The 15155-nt window shown below is 39.2% G+C and overlaps 1 protein-coding gene across 1 annotated transcript in view; it reads right to left on the reverse strand.

Moving 5' to 3' along the window:
• Positions 1 to 15155, reverse strand: part of CLVS2 (clavesin 2) — a 57726-nt gene that overhangs the window by 11642 nt on the left and 30929 nt on the right. The window contains exons 3-4 of the mRNA XM_058802255.1: positions 3976 to 4086; positions 1282 to 1502 (exon numbers count right to left, since the gene is read on the reverse strand). Coding sequence (XP_058658238.1) covers positions 1282 to 1502; positions 3976 to 4086 — 332 coding nt within the window. The remainder of the gene's footprint in view (positions 1 to 1281; positions 1503 to 3975; positions 4087 to 15155) is intronic.

Below are 15155 nucleotides of genomic sequence, written 5' to 3' on the forward strand. Positions count from 1 at the left end.
TCACTGGGAATTTGAGACCAGGTTTGCAGCCGTTCCACCAGCCCTGTCATACAGTTTCAGAACCTTTTTTAACTTCTTATCCTAGCTCATTCCTGTCCAGTTTCTTGCTATTTCCCACTTTAAATAAAGTGGAGGCTTTTTCAACACAAAATCCTTAAACTTTATTGGGGGTTTTTTTCTTTTTTTTTTTTAGATTTCCTCTAGCAATCTTATGTTTTCTCCTCTGTTTCCACAAAAATAACTCCCTTTTAAACCACACTGTCCTTCCCAGTCTAGGAAATATTTTCCAGCCAAAATAATCTTCCTGGCTGAGAAATCTGAAAATATTTTATCCTGCTTGATCTTTTTCCAGAGTTTCTTTCCCTTCTGTATCCCATGCTGTCTCCTGAAACTGGGTTCTCAGCCTAGCATATCCTAACTTAATTTTAATGACTTTATATGTTGGTTTCTGCCTTGTTTGTTATTTTCTGATCCATTGCTAGGCCTGTCCCTTATAAGCTGCACTCTGACTTTTGCTGCCCTTTCTGCTACCTTTTCTATCACAGTTGTAATCTTTACCCTTTTCTCTCCTACTGCCCTGGCAAGCTTGGATAAGATTCACTCCTTCCAAGTTAATGACCTCACTGCTTCCACAGCTACTGGAGAGGTAACTAAGCTCTTCCTATACTTTACTTTGAATGGCAAAATGCAGCAAGAAATTACACTGCACCTTCTCAAAAGAGAAGAATATCAGAATGCCAGAATCTTTACCAGACTTGAGTATAACAATTGGCACTAATTTTGATCCTGGTTCTCCTCATATTTTCTCAGGCATGCAGTCGCTGTGACTGAAGGTCCAGATGCCATAAATGTCCTGGCACCTACAGGCTGGTAGATAGGATACCAGGCAGTGGGCTATGAGATAGAGGAAGATAAGAGCTAACATCACCACCCAGAAAGATAATTGACCCAAATTTACCCTCTGCACAGAAGCTCACTCCAGCTAGCACTTCTCTAATAAGTACTGTAGGCTGAGGTGAGATAGCAGCTTATTCCAAAGACAGTGCTGTGTACACAACCTATATGGCACCACAGAAAAAATCAGCTGCACTGAGTTAAAACTCACATGTGTAATAATCACAGCCATGATCTCTCATCAACACAGATCTTTTTAGGAAAAAGAAAAAAAACCGAATTGTTATCCTATATGATAGACTGAACTACCTACAGCTTCATAAAGGATGAAGAAGGCAAATGTTAACCTTATGGCAATACTAGAAGACAACAGTACCTTTAACTCACCTTTTCATGGATTTGGGAGAGAGGTCCTTTTCTATGTCCTTTGCAGGAGTGTTGTAGGAGTCTGCATTGCATTCACTGTCATCATCGTATTCATGGTCGAGCAGTGTTCGTGCCCACGTGCCCATGTCATAGGGGGGCAACATTCCCCCAAACTCTGAAGGCAGGATCTCAGGGTGTATGAGCTGATGCAGGCTGTTGAGGTTGTTACCATGCAGGAATATCTGTACGTAGGCAGGCAGGTAAAAACACGGGTATCACCAAGAAACATCAAAGCCCAAATGACATCATCATTATTTGAAGGATGCTGTACAATTTAAACATTCTGGTTGTGTTGGGCTAGCAGAGGAAGGCACACATCATCTCTGCCTTAAGCATGGTCATACTATGTTCATAAATCTCCAAAGTGATTAAAGCATAAATAACTTAAAATGTATGCAGAGAAAGGGTAAGAACTGGTGTCTGGTAGGTAGATGGACAGAATATTAGATTAGCAAGACAAACTGCCTTGTTAATCTCTTGCCAATTGTTCTCCCTAATCCTGTGAATTAAGTGAATAAATTAAAATTATAACAAATGAATAAAAATAATATTCACCATATACAACAAGGAATATATATTGACTTTCAGCATGTAGCCATGAGTTCTATAAATAAGACAAATTGTGCAGTGTAATGATAACAGTGCTGGAAATATTTTCCTCCTTAACCTAGTCTTACCAGTAGCTGCCATTTATACTTGACAATACATGAAGTAAGTAATAATAGCCAACCAGTGTGACAACACTGAGGGAATAGCTGATGGACTATTTGATATCTTCCATCAACGTTTTGGTAGACTGATATTCATATATACTTTACACTTATATATCTGTATATGAATATGGTGTGATATGAATACTCGTATTTATGTTTAACTTTAGTGTTTCCCCTCAGAGATCTTTCATGTTCCACTTCACCTTGCAGGGACTCCTCTGGGCAGGTATACCCTTAGCATGATTTATAAGAGTTAAATTCAAAAGGCAGAAAGACAAAGACCAAATATATGCTTGTCTTTTATTGCTTACTTCAGACCACCTTCCAGTCAGCTGTGGACCCAGGAAAGTTAATATGACTGTGCAAAACCAGTGATTTTCTTCCATCTCAGAAAGGAATTTATCCTTTTGTGAAAGAACATTGATTAATGGTGAAAGTTATTTGCTTTATGGTGCCTTTACAGCTAAGTGTTTCACTTCTTAGCAGTTGTTTTTATATATGCCTAGTACTGCATTTATCTGACTTTAACTATCACTTGCAAATCTATATGAAAAATTAAAAAAGCACATAATAATTCAGGATAAAAACAACAGATAAATAATAAGCCTGATAAAAAATTATAAAGAGAATTCTTCTGGTTTGAAGGGTTTTTTACCCAATCATTTGTTCTGCATCTAATAATTTTTTTAAGGCTGATTTTAAATTTTATGTGCTGGTCATAACTTTCACATTTTGACACTAAGTTTAGAACTGTAAGTCAATATTTAACCACCTGACTACTTTTTATAGGTATTTGGTATTGACAAAAAACTGTTGTAAAAGGTCAGCATTTCTGAAAATATATGCCATTGATTCAGGTGTCTAAATAAAAATTTAGATGCTAACTGGTAAGCCTCCTTGTTCAACAGCCTTGTCACTTATTTTTAATGCTGTAACCCTCCCATGAGCTGCACTTTACTTGCTAGTTATGCATACGCAGCACTTGAGTTGAAAAGGCCTCAGACATATCTGGCAATGTTCTCTGCAGAAGCTGCAGTCAACTGAGTGCAACTGAATCCTGCAAAATGGGGCTTCGTTTGCATATTTATAACAGATATTACATAAAAGGCTTTGTGATCTATAGTTCAAAATCTGTAAATACCAGAGGCCTCTCAAGCATAATCTGTCAGTAAAAAACAGCTCAACACCAAGGATCATTGTGGCCTTGCAGAGTGTGTTTGAGGAGAAAAAATACAGAGCTGCTTAAGGAGCTGATTCCATTGAAAAAAAAAATAATCACGTTCTTTGTAGTGCCATTGTACACGATGTTGATTGTGTTTGCCTGGATGACAAATTTCCTGTTACAGAAATAATATCATTCTATACGCTATCACCACCAAGCTCTAATTTAATTGCACTGATGCAAATGGTATAAATTCAGCAACATCACAGAGGCTGCTCATGCTTATGCACAGATGCATGCACACAAATTCCCTTTTATTGGTTTTCATTCAAATTAGTATTTGCAATCTAATACTACTAGATGCCAGCTGGGTATTTTAGCTCATGCTAATGTCAAGCAAAACACACTAGGAAAGGACTTTGTAGTCACTAACTCTGTTTTTAAAAGAAAGACAAATAATTTTAACAGAAATTGAACAGAACTGAATTGAGTACAATCTTAATAGAAATTGTAATGTTGGCAGTATTTTTTTATATAACCCCCAGGAGCAAGCATATGCTTACATTTTAAAATACATTTAAGTGCGTTGCTTGATTGTGTCCTTAAAGAATAAGGCTGTACAAGTTTCTAAAACAGTTGAAGGTACCCTGTACAACACAGATATATTTAAACATTTTCCACCAATAGCAAGCTGATATCTCATGTTAATCTACTTTATTAGAGTATGATGCATCTGCTGATGATGACTGCCAGGAAATGGACAATTAAAAAGAAGAATACCCTTTTTCGTGTCTTCTCCTTCAGAAAGGGCCGGATAACTGTGTAGAGGGCATGGATATACCACGGCTGATTGACGAAATGTATTCCTCCAAACCGAGCTGGAAAGCTGTCCTGTGTGCCACAAAACAAATACACAAAATGTGAGCTGATTCTTAACATATGTAGCACATGCATCTAATACCATTTTTTTTTCTGAATGCCTTCATCTTAATAATAAGCCTTTAACAAGACGAAAGATTATTCAAAACTGCATCCTCTCAGTTGAGTTCCAGCTTTCCACACCAAGGAGCAACACACCTTGGACAGGGTAAGTGTGGAGGAAGTGTGCTGAGACAGTTTTGCTATTCAAATAAAGGCACAGCATTTCTAACCTCCAGAAATGCTTTAAACATTTATGATTTGCCCATAATCCATCTAGACAACATTTTTTTCTCTTTTCCACTTCTATGGATTTTATTCATTTTTAATAGTAACAATCTCAACTCTTCCAATGTCATTGAAGAGTGCTAAAAATGTCCCTTGTCTCCTCCTTAAAAAGAAAGTGTAAATCTAAGCTACTATTCAGAATGTCTCCAATATTCTCCATATTTCATAAAACTGAGGCTGCATTGAACATTATGCACAAACCGTTATGCAATATCCATGACAGTAATTCTTGTCACATAGTCAGAGGCCTTCTGGGAACTCAAATGTAAGGATAGCATATTTGTATTGAAGCAATGGCTTTTCTTTTTTACTTGCTGAAAATCACACGGGGCAGATAACTCAGTAGGAAAAGATTCTGATATGCATTTTCAATTTCTAAGTCGAGAGAATATGCCACAGGGTTTGGCAGTTTCAGGAGGGCAGCCACTCTGTCCTGGAATACAATTGCTAAGTTCCTTGTGTTGTCCTCATTTTGTCTTTGCCTGCTTGATCATATGCACAAACCACGCAATAAGTCAGCTCCTCTGTTTCCCAGAATTGCACCACTGAGGAAGGAGGAAAGAGGTGCAAACAGGTGCCGTTGATGTATGCTCCCTTTTGTTTTCATGGCTTTCAAGGTCAGAACCTTCTCAGTGAAGAACCTTCTCCCACTTATACAGACTCCCTAAATTAATGGCTTTCATTTGAAGCTTAATTCAACAGGAGACACAGCATAGGCAGCCATGGCAGTCTCTTAGATCACAACCAGGTTCCTCACTGCAGCAGTAGCAGCTCCTGTTTGACCATACAGGTAACAAACAAGGGCATCCTTTCCAGCTACACCTCCTCCTCTTCCTCCTCCTATGTGGATGCAATAAAGACAACTTCAGGTCTGTGCCACTGGGATGAACGACTCAAAAGGAGGCAATCAAATGGTCTGACATAGTGCTTTGTGCTAACAGACCTATTTTGCCTCCTCTGGAGACAAGAGAGGAGGCCCTATAGAAGCACCCAGCAGCCTTGATGTAATCTGCAAAGCACCACTTGAAGCATAGGGCAATAGAGCACACACCAACAAAATGGCCAAGAAAAGAATTATAAACTATTACAGCCAATCAAGAACTGTCACAAAAGAAAAGCAGAAACTGCAGGAAGGAAATCTTCCATATTCCAGATAGGAATATACTTTGAAAAAGTGCAACTGTCTGCATATCCACAGAACATCTTTAGCTCTGCAAATGTGTTTAGCCCTGTGGGAATAACAAAGTAAAGAGTCACTTACTCCTCTCCAAGGATCCATCCACATCCTGTCAGGCATGCCTAACCCAGGGGCTCTTTACAGCAAGGTACACCTTGCCTTCCAATTGTAACAGCTTGCTGGATTTTCCATCAAGGAGGCAGCACCTTGACAATAATTTACAGGGAGGATGACAACCACAACACACACTATTCACATCTGGCTGGCCAGAGCACAAGTCAATACAATCAATGGTCTGTTTTGCAGCTTTTCTCCTGAAACTTTTGATTAACAGCAGCTCTGAAAGAAAACAATCCTATCAAAAGATTGCTGCAGAAGCCTCATTCTGCTAAATGCACAATTCCTGTCAGCACTAACTTAATGTCAAACAGGATGGTTGGTAATTTGACACATAATTCACCCTGTTCCGTATTGTAAATCCCCAGACACCATTCTGAGGACACAGCTATGATGTGCAAAAGGCAGTAAATTATGTTTGTATCATAGTGATCCAACAAATCCATTTGGGAAGGATAAATCACCAGATGACACCTTAACCTTTAGTTACAGGTGATAAAATTCATCTAAAGAAGGTTGTGTTTATTTGGATTATCACAGCTGGTTCTCCAGTAAAGAAAACAGGTGCTCCATGCTGCATACCATGCACAAAAGAGCACACACTTAGAGCTGCAGAAATCTCAGCAGAGCTGAGAGTCACACAGAAACCGAGGATAATTTGTGAAGAAGAACATTCAATGGGCAAACTGGCATGTACAGACACAGATTCAGAGCAGACTGCCAATGGCATTTGTATTCTAATGTGGCCTCAGAATGCTCTGTATCTTTTTAAAGATACACAATTTCCAGCAGACAAAAAGATTATCCTTAAAAACTACCACTTTGACACATCTACCATCTTTTTCTGCATCTTGGAAACCATTTACATGGAGGATCACAAATATATGTGGAATGATCCTCAAACAGATGATGCCACTTGATCTTAAAAGCCAGTTTATTTCAGTTTCTCAGAAATTCTGAAAGCATTTTCTGGAACTAAAGAAGATGGGTATTTATCAGTCTCTGTGACTGAACCAAGGTGCCCAGATTCAGAAGCAGTTCCTAAGGTGTAATTAGGACCCCCAAAACTTTGTGCCAAAAACCAGAAAGGGTGATTTGGTCAGAATGATCCTGCTTTGTACATAGTGCTTAAACTAGCATTCAAAAGCTACTGAAAGTAGATCCAAAAGCAAATCTCAAAAGCACCTGCTGAAAAATAAAAAAGCAGAATAAGCAACTACATCTGCTGGAGAAACAGGTGTCAGAAGGTTGTCTTGCTCTTCTCAGATGTACCTGATTTCCACATGGGGATTTGCCAGACAGATGGTCATCCTTACATAAAGAGCAGGTAGGAATTTCTTTCAAATCAGTGATTCTTCTGGGGATTTATGTAGATTAGGTTACAAGCACAGTGGCAGTCACAACTGCCTCTGCAGACACACTGTACTTCAACAGATGAGCCTGTAACCCATGAATCATATGAATTCTAAGTAAAAGGAATCTCTTGCCAGAAAACAGTAAGAAATGGAGATCAGCTGTAAAGTGAGCTGTGCTTCTGATTGGAAAAGTAATAAATCTGATGGGGTATTACCAAACTGCAAAAAAGAACTAATTATATCTACACAGTGGGTGGATTTTTCTTCACATTCACTGTAACGTTTGCTTCAGCAGAACGTAACTTTTTCGTTTCTCTGGTGAGCACAGCTTGTGACATGGCCATGCCATAGACACAGACAAGCAGGCAGTTATTATCAGAAGTGACAATTAACAGCCAAGGAAGAGGCACACCCCTACACTACTCTCTGCAGCACTGGGGGACTACCAGTGCACTTGCAGCATCACAAAACCATCCCTCACTGGGTTTGCAAATCTTGTGAAATGGTTCTGTGCACTCGCAGCACACCAATTCTACCCTCTCTGCCAAACATAATTTATACAAACTATCTTTACAAGTTTTCTCTCCAAGGGCCCAGCTGCTATTGCCTGCTACCACCCTTGGCACATACAAAGAAGCCAAGTTCCCACTTGCAAGCCACCACATTCCACCCTGTGCTGGGCTCAGCCATCACCTGAGCCAGCTCTCAGGGTTTCACCGAGGGTCTCCTGCTCTGCTCTGGCTTTAAGGAACTCTCACAGCACAGGCAGTAACAGCAAAACTAGTATAGGACATTTTCAACAGTACTTATGGGAATACAATGCCAAATTTCTACTGAAAACCAATGTGAGTCTTAATGGTATCAGGACTGTTATCATAAAAATGACCCATCTTTACCAAATGCAAAAGATCAAAGAACTTCTTAACATTCTTCACTCCTTGAGCATAATGTTGACATTTAAATCTCTGAAGTCTAGTTTAAATGATGCAGCCCTCCTAGGTGAACCCCGTACTGTAACCAAATTTGTTTGCACAGCTTTTAGAAATGTAGTCTCAGAAACTGCTGAGTCCACTGTGTGCCCAAAGGTGCTTTGGCAGCCCATTGTCATCAGAGCCTTAAAAGTATGCTGCACATCTACAGCAAACAGACTGTCTGGACACACCTTGCCACATATTAACACCAAGAGACTGCTTGGGCATGTGTGCTCTGGGGTTATTTTTGAGGGTTTGCTGTCCTTTTGTGCAGTGAAACTGTTTTTGCAGACAGTCTAGAGACATCCTTCAAAGGACAGTCTAGACAAGCATAATGAATATGCTCACATCCTTTACTTAAGGCTGCACTTGAGCGCTCTGATGAAATCAGGCTGTTGCATCTATAGACAACAAGAGGTTACAAAGTCAAAACTCCAACAGCTGTATCTTCATAACAAAAATTGCAAGTTCAAAGAAAGCATACAAAACTGCTAATATCTTCACTGTGACTTAAGACTTACTCCTCAAGATAATACATTAGTCCTATTTTAGCTCTTCTGCCAAGTCAAGCATTTCAGGGAGAAAAAAAAATACTACCAAAATAGTATCTTCATAATGGAAAACTCCACTAGAAAGAAATTGAAACATTCTCTCTTCTACAAAATGCATCACAACTAAACTTCATTTTTAGCATGTTAAAGAGGAAACTATGGAAACTCATGGAAAGAAAAGAATCTGACTAGAAGGAACAGTTCACATCCTTATCCAAGAGGTGAACTACCAAAGGAACCAAGAGACAAGCCATCTACATCAGGAAAGGACACCCATCTTCCTACCAAACTGCAAATTCCACCAAAGGTAGAAAAGAAAAAGGCATTCCTAATACCAAATATCCTGCCAGCATGACATGAGGACTTGCAATGCCTCAAACAAACAAACTTTGTCAAGACTGATCACCTATGCTTAAGACATGACTGGAACCAGTGGTGAGACTGGATGATTAGGAGACTGGAAAGTGAATATTTGACATCTGAAAGAATTTGGGTTGGATTTTTTTAAGTAAACAGATGCTAAACACACCAGGAAGAATAAATAACAGTTGAGGAAAGAACCTTTCAAAACAAAGGAGAGAAAGCTGACCAGGAACACAACTAGACTGGAAGCTGGTAGACAGCTTTGAATCACCAAACATGTAACAAGACTGGCACCCTAACTCATTTTGAGAAAATTAGTAAATTCTCAAGAAGCTAAGCTTCAACTTGTCTAACAACAGGAGACATTCCTTCTTTACCTCTCTGTTAAGGTGCTTTTAAGATTCAGATCCAAAAAAGAAGACTCAGGTGGTGAAATTTTGCTTGACCCGGGAACAGCTGCCCTAGTGATTTCCCTCTGTAAGACTAACATGCTGTTTTCTCCTAGTCTGAGCTTTTCATTTTTATTACACAATGTTGAGCCATTTCTAAGACAAACAAAAAGTGCCCAAATAAGTTTTTGTTACTGTGTTCAACCAAAAGGACAGTACCTAAAGGCAAATCGCATCATTCAGTGATATTCCTACAAAATAAGATTTAATTATCTAGAACTGGATGCTGTCATTTGGCTAAGAAGCTTCCAATGAAGCAATTTGACTTTTGGCAGTCCTTTTCATTTCTATTAATCATTTTATCTTACAACTCATATAGAAATATGTTAAGCTGAATAAAAAGAGAAGAAGGGTGGTATCCATCCAGTGAGAATATTGCTTTTTTTATTGAAGTATCTGTTTTAATTTCAAATAGTCTTCCACCTTTCATTTCAACATGCTACTCATAAAAATTATATATTGTTTAAATTAATTAGGTGGGATTTAAAATTCATTGACATATGTGTCTGCATGCTTATATATAAATATAATAAAATTTAAAACCTACATAGATTTTGTGCTTTCACTGTTTGGATAAAGGGATTATATCACTCCAACTTTTAATTAGGTGGGCTTGATAAAGAAAGTATTTTATGCAAAACCTTCACTTTAATTAGAAATTACTTTATTTCTTTACAAATTACCTTCCAGAGGTTTTGACCTTATTTAAGTTTTAATTAGAAATTGGAAATTCTTTTAGAAATGTTTCTTCATTTTGACAGGGGACTTGGGGTTTTAAACATTGGTCCTTGCCCTATTTGTTTATTTTAAAATAAACCTTGAAGATTAAGGCTTTAATTTTAAAGAAGAAATTAAAAATGCTGTTTTTCAAGGACAATACCGTTTTCAACGATCAGGACTGCCTCTTTTCTAACACTTAATTTGGAATGTGAGATATTAAAAACAGGGAAAGGAATTCAAAAAATTTCACAGCCTGATGCTATTTTCCAAATAAGCAAAGCCAGAAAGAGAGTAAGAAGGAGGGTAGAAGTAGGTTCTTCTGTTCTGTTTTCTACCCTGTGATGAAAATTATTCTTTACAATAGACAATTATCAGATGGTGATTTCTTCTATGCAAATTCCCATAGGGAAAAAAAAAAGCCTGTTTTCCAGGCAGCTTGTGAGTGTCTTATTAGATTAAGATTACAGACAAAGAGAAAAAAACACTATACTGCAAATTGCTGTGAATAAATACAGTAGCAATACTTTCATAATACTGGTGGAATAAAAATAATGTGGAAAACTACTGTCCATAAAGGATTCCATACTCCAAGCTCCTGAAGGCAGAACTCTTTGGCCAGAGACTGCATAGCAAGAGCTGAAATGCCACACCAGCATCTCAGCTTGTACCACCCACGTCCCGAAGTTGCCCTCTTTTTGTCAGTGAGACTGTCCAAACAGCCCCTGGTCTCTGCCAAACTGCTGACCACAGGATTACTGTCAGGATGCTTTTCATCAAGCAGAAAGCTTCCCACAGGCCTGAGGACACTTCAAAGAGGAGCATTAGTAGCTATCAGATACCACCCCCCTTCCTTGTACCTGATCACTTTCAAATATGAGCAGGTTAAACAGCACCTGGAAACAAAAGGATATTTTAGGATAATGTTAAGATGGGGACTGAAAGAAGCAAGGCAAGGCAGAAACCATACAAATAAGATAAAAGCGAGGAGCGGAAGAAATTAAATAAAAAAGCAATTCAGGGAGAGATATCAAGATACTACTATGATCCACAAGAGAAAACCATTCATCTCGTTCCTTCTCTACCCCTTTTCAAAATTTTCACAGGAAGGTAGGGAAAGAGAAATAGAAAGTATTCCTGCATGGAGGACCTATGTTTTACAGTCACATGTCAAGACTGATTTTAGGTGCAAACCTGAACGCAAACAGGGTAAATAAACACCAAATCCTATATCTTGCATGTAATTTCATGTATCATTCCAGCTCACAATTTCCTAGGACCGGACCCAGCCTAAGGATTTTCAGTTCTGGATTGACTTCTGTCAAAATCTGCAAGAAGCTAATCTGAACCTGTCCAAGCAATGGGGCACACAGGTCCGCTGATGGATAAGGTGAAGAAAGATCCTGCACAGAGGCAAAAATGCATGTTTTCAAATAGCACTGCATAGCTATCCAGTGCCAGTAAGTTACTGAGTTAAAAGATACCATTTCTCCTACCATAATATTCACTTTTTCTCCCCTAGAAATGGAGAACTTCTGAACTAGTGCCTACAAATTTATTATTCAAAGCTACTCCAAAAATGCAACTCTCAGTTTCAGACAAGATGCATTAAAATTGGATTAGCCCTTTGTAAGTTTCAATTTACAACAATACAATAAACTGAAAACTATAGTGTTTCAAGAGTTACTTAATGAGCCATGTGTTTCCTCATACTATGAGGAATCAATCTCCATCACTGCAGTAAGCACTAAGAGCCATAATCATTTTAACCATCCAATTTTAATCTGTCACTCCATGCAAATGACAGTCCTGAGAATTGAACTGAACCGTAAAATTAGAGTGATACTGATTTGAGGAAAATCAGCTGAGGACAGCCACTGAGATCTAGAATTCAGCATAATTAAGCTTTAAATTACTGAGGAAATTGAATAACTGACTTGAGATCCATTAATAAGTATTATATTTTATTAAGAGTAGAGGTATCATGAACTATGGAGCATACATAGTTTCAAGAGGTCAGTTCCCCACAGGACAAATCTAATTTGAGTTCCAAAAAGAGTTCCAATACCTTCGTCATAGTACAGAATGAAGATTTATTTCGGCCTTTCAGCTTTAAAGAAAGCCTTAGTCTGAACTGCTCAGCTACACTTTATCTTTACAAAGGTGCTTTAAAAAATATTACTTCCTGCATACTAACTCCAGCTTCCCTCTTCTTCTGCACTCCTGAACGACTGCTGGTGGTGCACACATGCAATGTGTGCCTGGGAGTCCAGGGAGTTTCAATATTGTTTGAGGGAGAACTGTCATTCAAGTTATTACTCTAGAGGACCATAACTCACTGTTGTTGAATTCTAACTTCAAACATCAGCCCCCTGTCTTTGTAAAGCCATACAAACATGGGTGTCTCTGGAGGACAGAGACACCCTTTCTATGGAGGAAATCTTCCAGTAAAACCAGAGATTCACAACAACTGGGAAAATAAATAGTTACATGTTTTACCTTACATATCTAGTACAAGGCTAATGTGTTTGCTGAGCTATCAGGATATGCCAGTAATGAAGAAATGTGATGGTTGTATCTCTCTTAAAATCACACTTTGGAAACTCTTGAAAATTCATGTGCAAGGAATTGGGAGATCAAAACCAGAAATGCAGATGTCTTCCTGCTAAGATAAAAGTGGAACCCATGTGAATGTATTCCCAGCAAGAGACAACAACAGTAGCCTCAGCTTACATCACATGGATACCCACAGAGAAAAGAACTCAACTCTGAAACTGTCTGGAATGCGGGGTCTGGGCTGGGCTTCCCAGTACACAGCAGACAGAGACACACTGGACACAGTCCAGAAAAGGGCCAGGAAGATGACTCAGGGATTGGAGCATCTCTCCTATGGACAGAGACTGAGAGAGCTGGCAATGTCCAGCCTGGAGGAGAGAAAACTCTGGGGAATCCCAGCAATGTACATAAACACCTGAAGGGAGGGTACAAGAAGCTGGAGCCAGGCTCTTTTCAGTGGTGCCCAATGACAGGATCAGAGGCCATAGGAACAAACTGAAACACAGAAGGGTCCTTCTGAATATAAGGAAACCATATAAGAGCACACAGTTCTAAACAACACTGATGAAAAACATAAAATTACTGAGGTTAAATAGTCTTTTTACCAGGTATTTTCCAAACCACTTATCACAGTTGTGGTATTTTTGAAATTCCTTACCAGCAGAAATAACCAGTGTGATGACAGACTCAAAGGCAATTAAAAAAATATTTGCTGGTAGATGTTAATATTTACACTATGCAAGTTACTCAAGCTACTTGGCTTGGCTGATTGTCACTGACCTTAACAAGTTACTGTCAAAAATGTGCTTGGCTTTCTCCACCTAAACAAAGGCTTACCTTACCTGCAAACCATGACATTTCATGCATCACACTCTTTGAAACAGGATTACAAAACATAGCCACCACCAAAGCTGTCTGCTCAACACTGAACAAGTTCAGTTTCCAAAGGCTGGGAATGAGCTGCCTCCCCAATTCTGGCACCCACCAGTGAGCCCACCTTTTCAGAAATGTCAGAAGGCAACATGGGCAGCTCACAGACCAGGGAAAGTCAGCAACAGTCAAATTAATTCCATTCATTAACCACACCTCGAGGAAAGAAGTTCAATTTCCTTTTTGCAACTGACAATTTGCTGCTCTGCTCTTAGCTCTAGCAACATAACAAAGGGTGGTTGCATTTGAAAATATGTCTTTTTTCTAAGTACAGCATTATTTACAAAGATATTGCTTTTGCATATGTAACATCTTTAGATGTTTATAACTAGAGATCGCAAAATGTTTATTGCTCTACTGCTAAAACCTTATTCAAATTGTAGCATCTTAAGTGCGATGCAATATACTAGACCAGAGTAACCTACTTTTTCCACGAAGCATAAGAATGTATGTAAAAAAGATCCTCCCTCCCTCCCTCCCTTATTGTATTTGTGGGGCTCCCAGACGAAGGAAGGAATGACGAATCTGCCTCCATGTTCTTAGAAGATTAATTTATTATTTTAAGATACTATATTCAAGAATCCTATACTAAACTATACTAAAGAATACAGAAAGGATACTTACAGAAGGCTAAAAAGATAATAATGAAAACTCGTGACTCCTTCCAGAGTCTTGACACAGCTTGGCACTGATTGGCCAATAAGTCAAAACAATTCACATGAAACCAATGAAGTAATCACCTGTTGCTAAACAATGTCCAAACACATTCCAAAGCAGCAAAACACAGGAGAAGCAAATCAGATAATTATTGTTTTCCTTTTTCTCTGAGGCTTCTCAGCTTCTCAGTAGAAGAATCCTGGGCAAAGGGACTTTTCCCAGAAAATATGACGGTGACACTCCCTCACCTTCCACTCTACTTTTCTGATTTAGCCACATTCTGATTTGCAGCCCTCTTCTACAGCATGGCTTAAATATTCTGCTTTCCTCTACTCCTGTCACTCCAGTGCTAGTGGTTGGTGCTACCCAGAGAATTAAATCCCCAGCACAGGGATGATGGCATATGGCATGCGTGAGTGGACTGAATGGGAGGCAGAGAGCCCTGCTGGCTGTCTCTTGCTTCCCATCCATCCGCCCCAGAGAGGGCATTGTGCCGTGCTGTCCGGCGCACCCGCGTTATTAGCGCCGCAGCCGTGCAGCCGCCATCCACGATGTGCAGGCTGCAGCTGTAAAGGCCCCTGCTGTGACCACTGTGTGTATCTCAGAGGGAGGCTGAGAATACACAGCTCCTCACTTCAGTGAGAGTATCATTAAATATTAAACCGTAAACAAGCCTCTACCTCCGCCTAGCTGAACAGGAGTCATTCCTCAGCAACACAGGATGAGCTGAAATAAAATCAGAGCTAATGTGAATATAAGCAGACACGGTCTCTTCCAACCTATCCATCCACAAATGGATGCTGTTGTTGAGACTGTGTCACAAAGCTCTTGCACCTGTACAGAAAAAATAGTTTAAGCAAGCAAAATCTTTTGTTAGATATTACCAGGTGTGGGGTCACAGCAGGATGCAG

This window comes from Ammospiza caudacuta, chromosome 3 (genome assembly GCF_027887145.1).
Source record: "Ammospiza caudacuta isolate bAmmCau1 chromosome 3, bAmmCau1.pri, whole genome shotgun sequence".
Taxonomy (NCBI): domain Eukaryota; kingdom Metazoa; phylum Chordata; class Aves; order Passeriformes; family Passerellidae; genus Ammospiza; species Ammospiza caudacuta.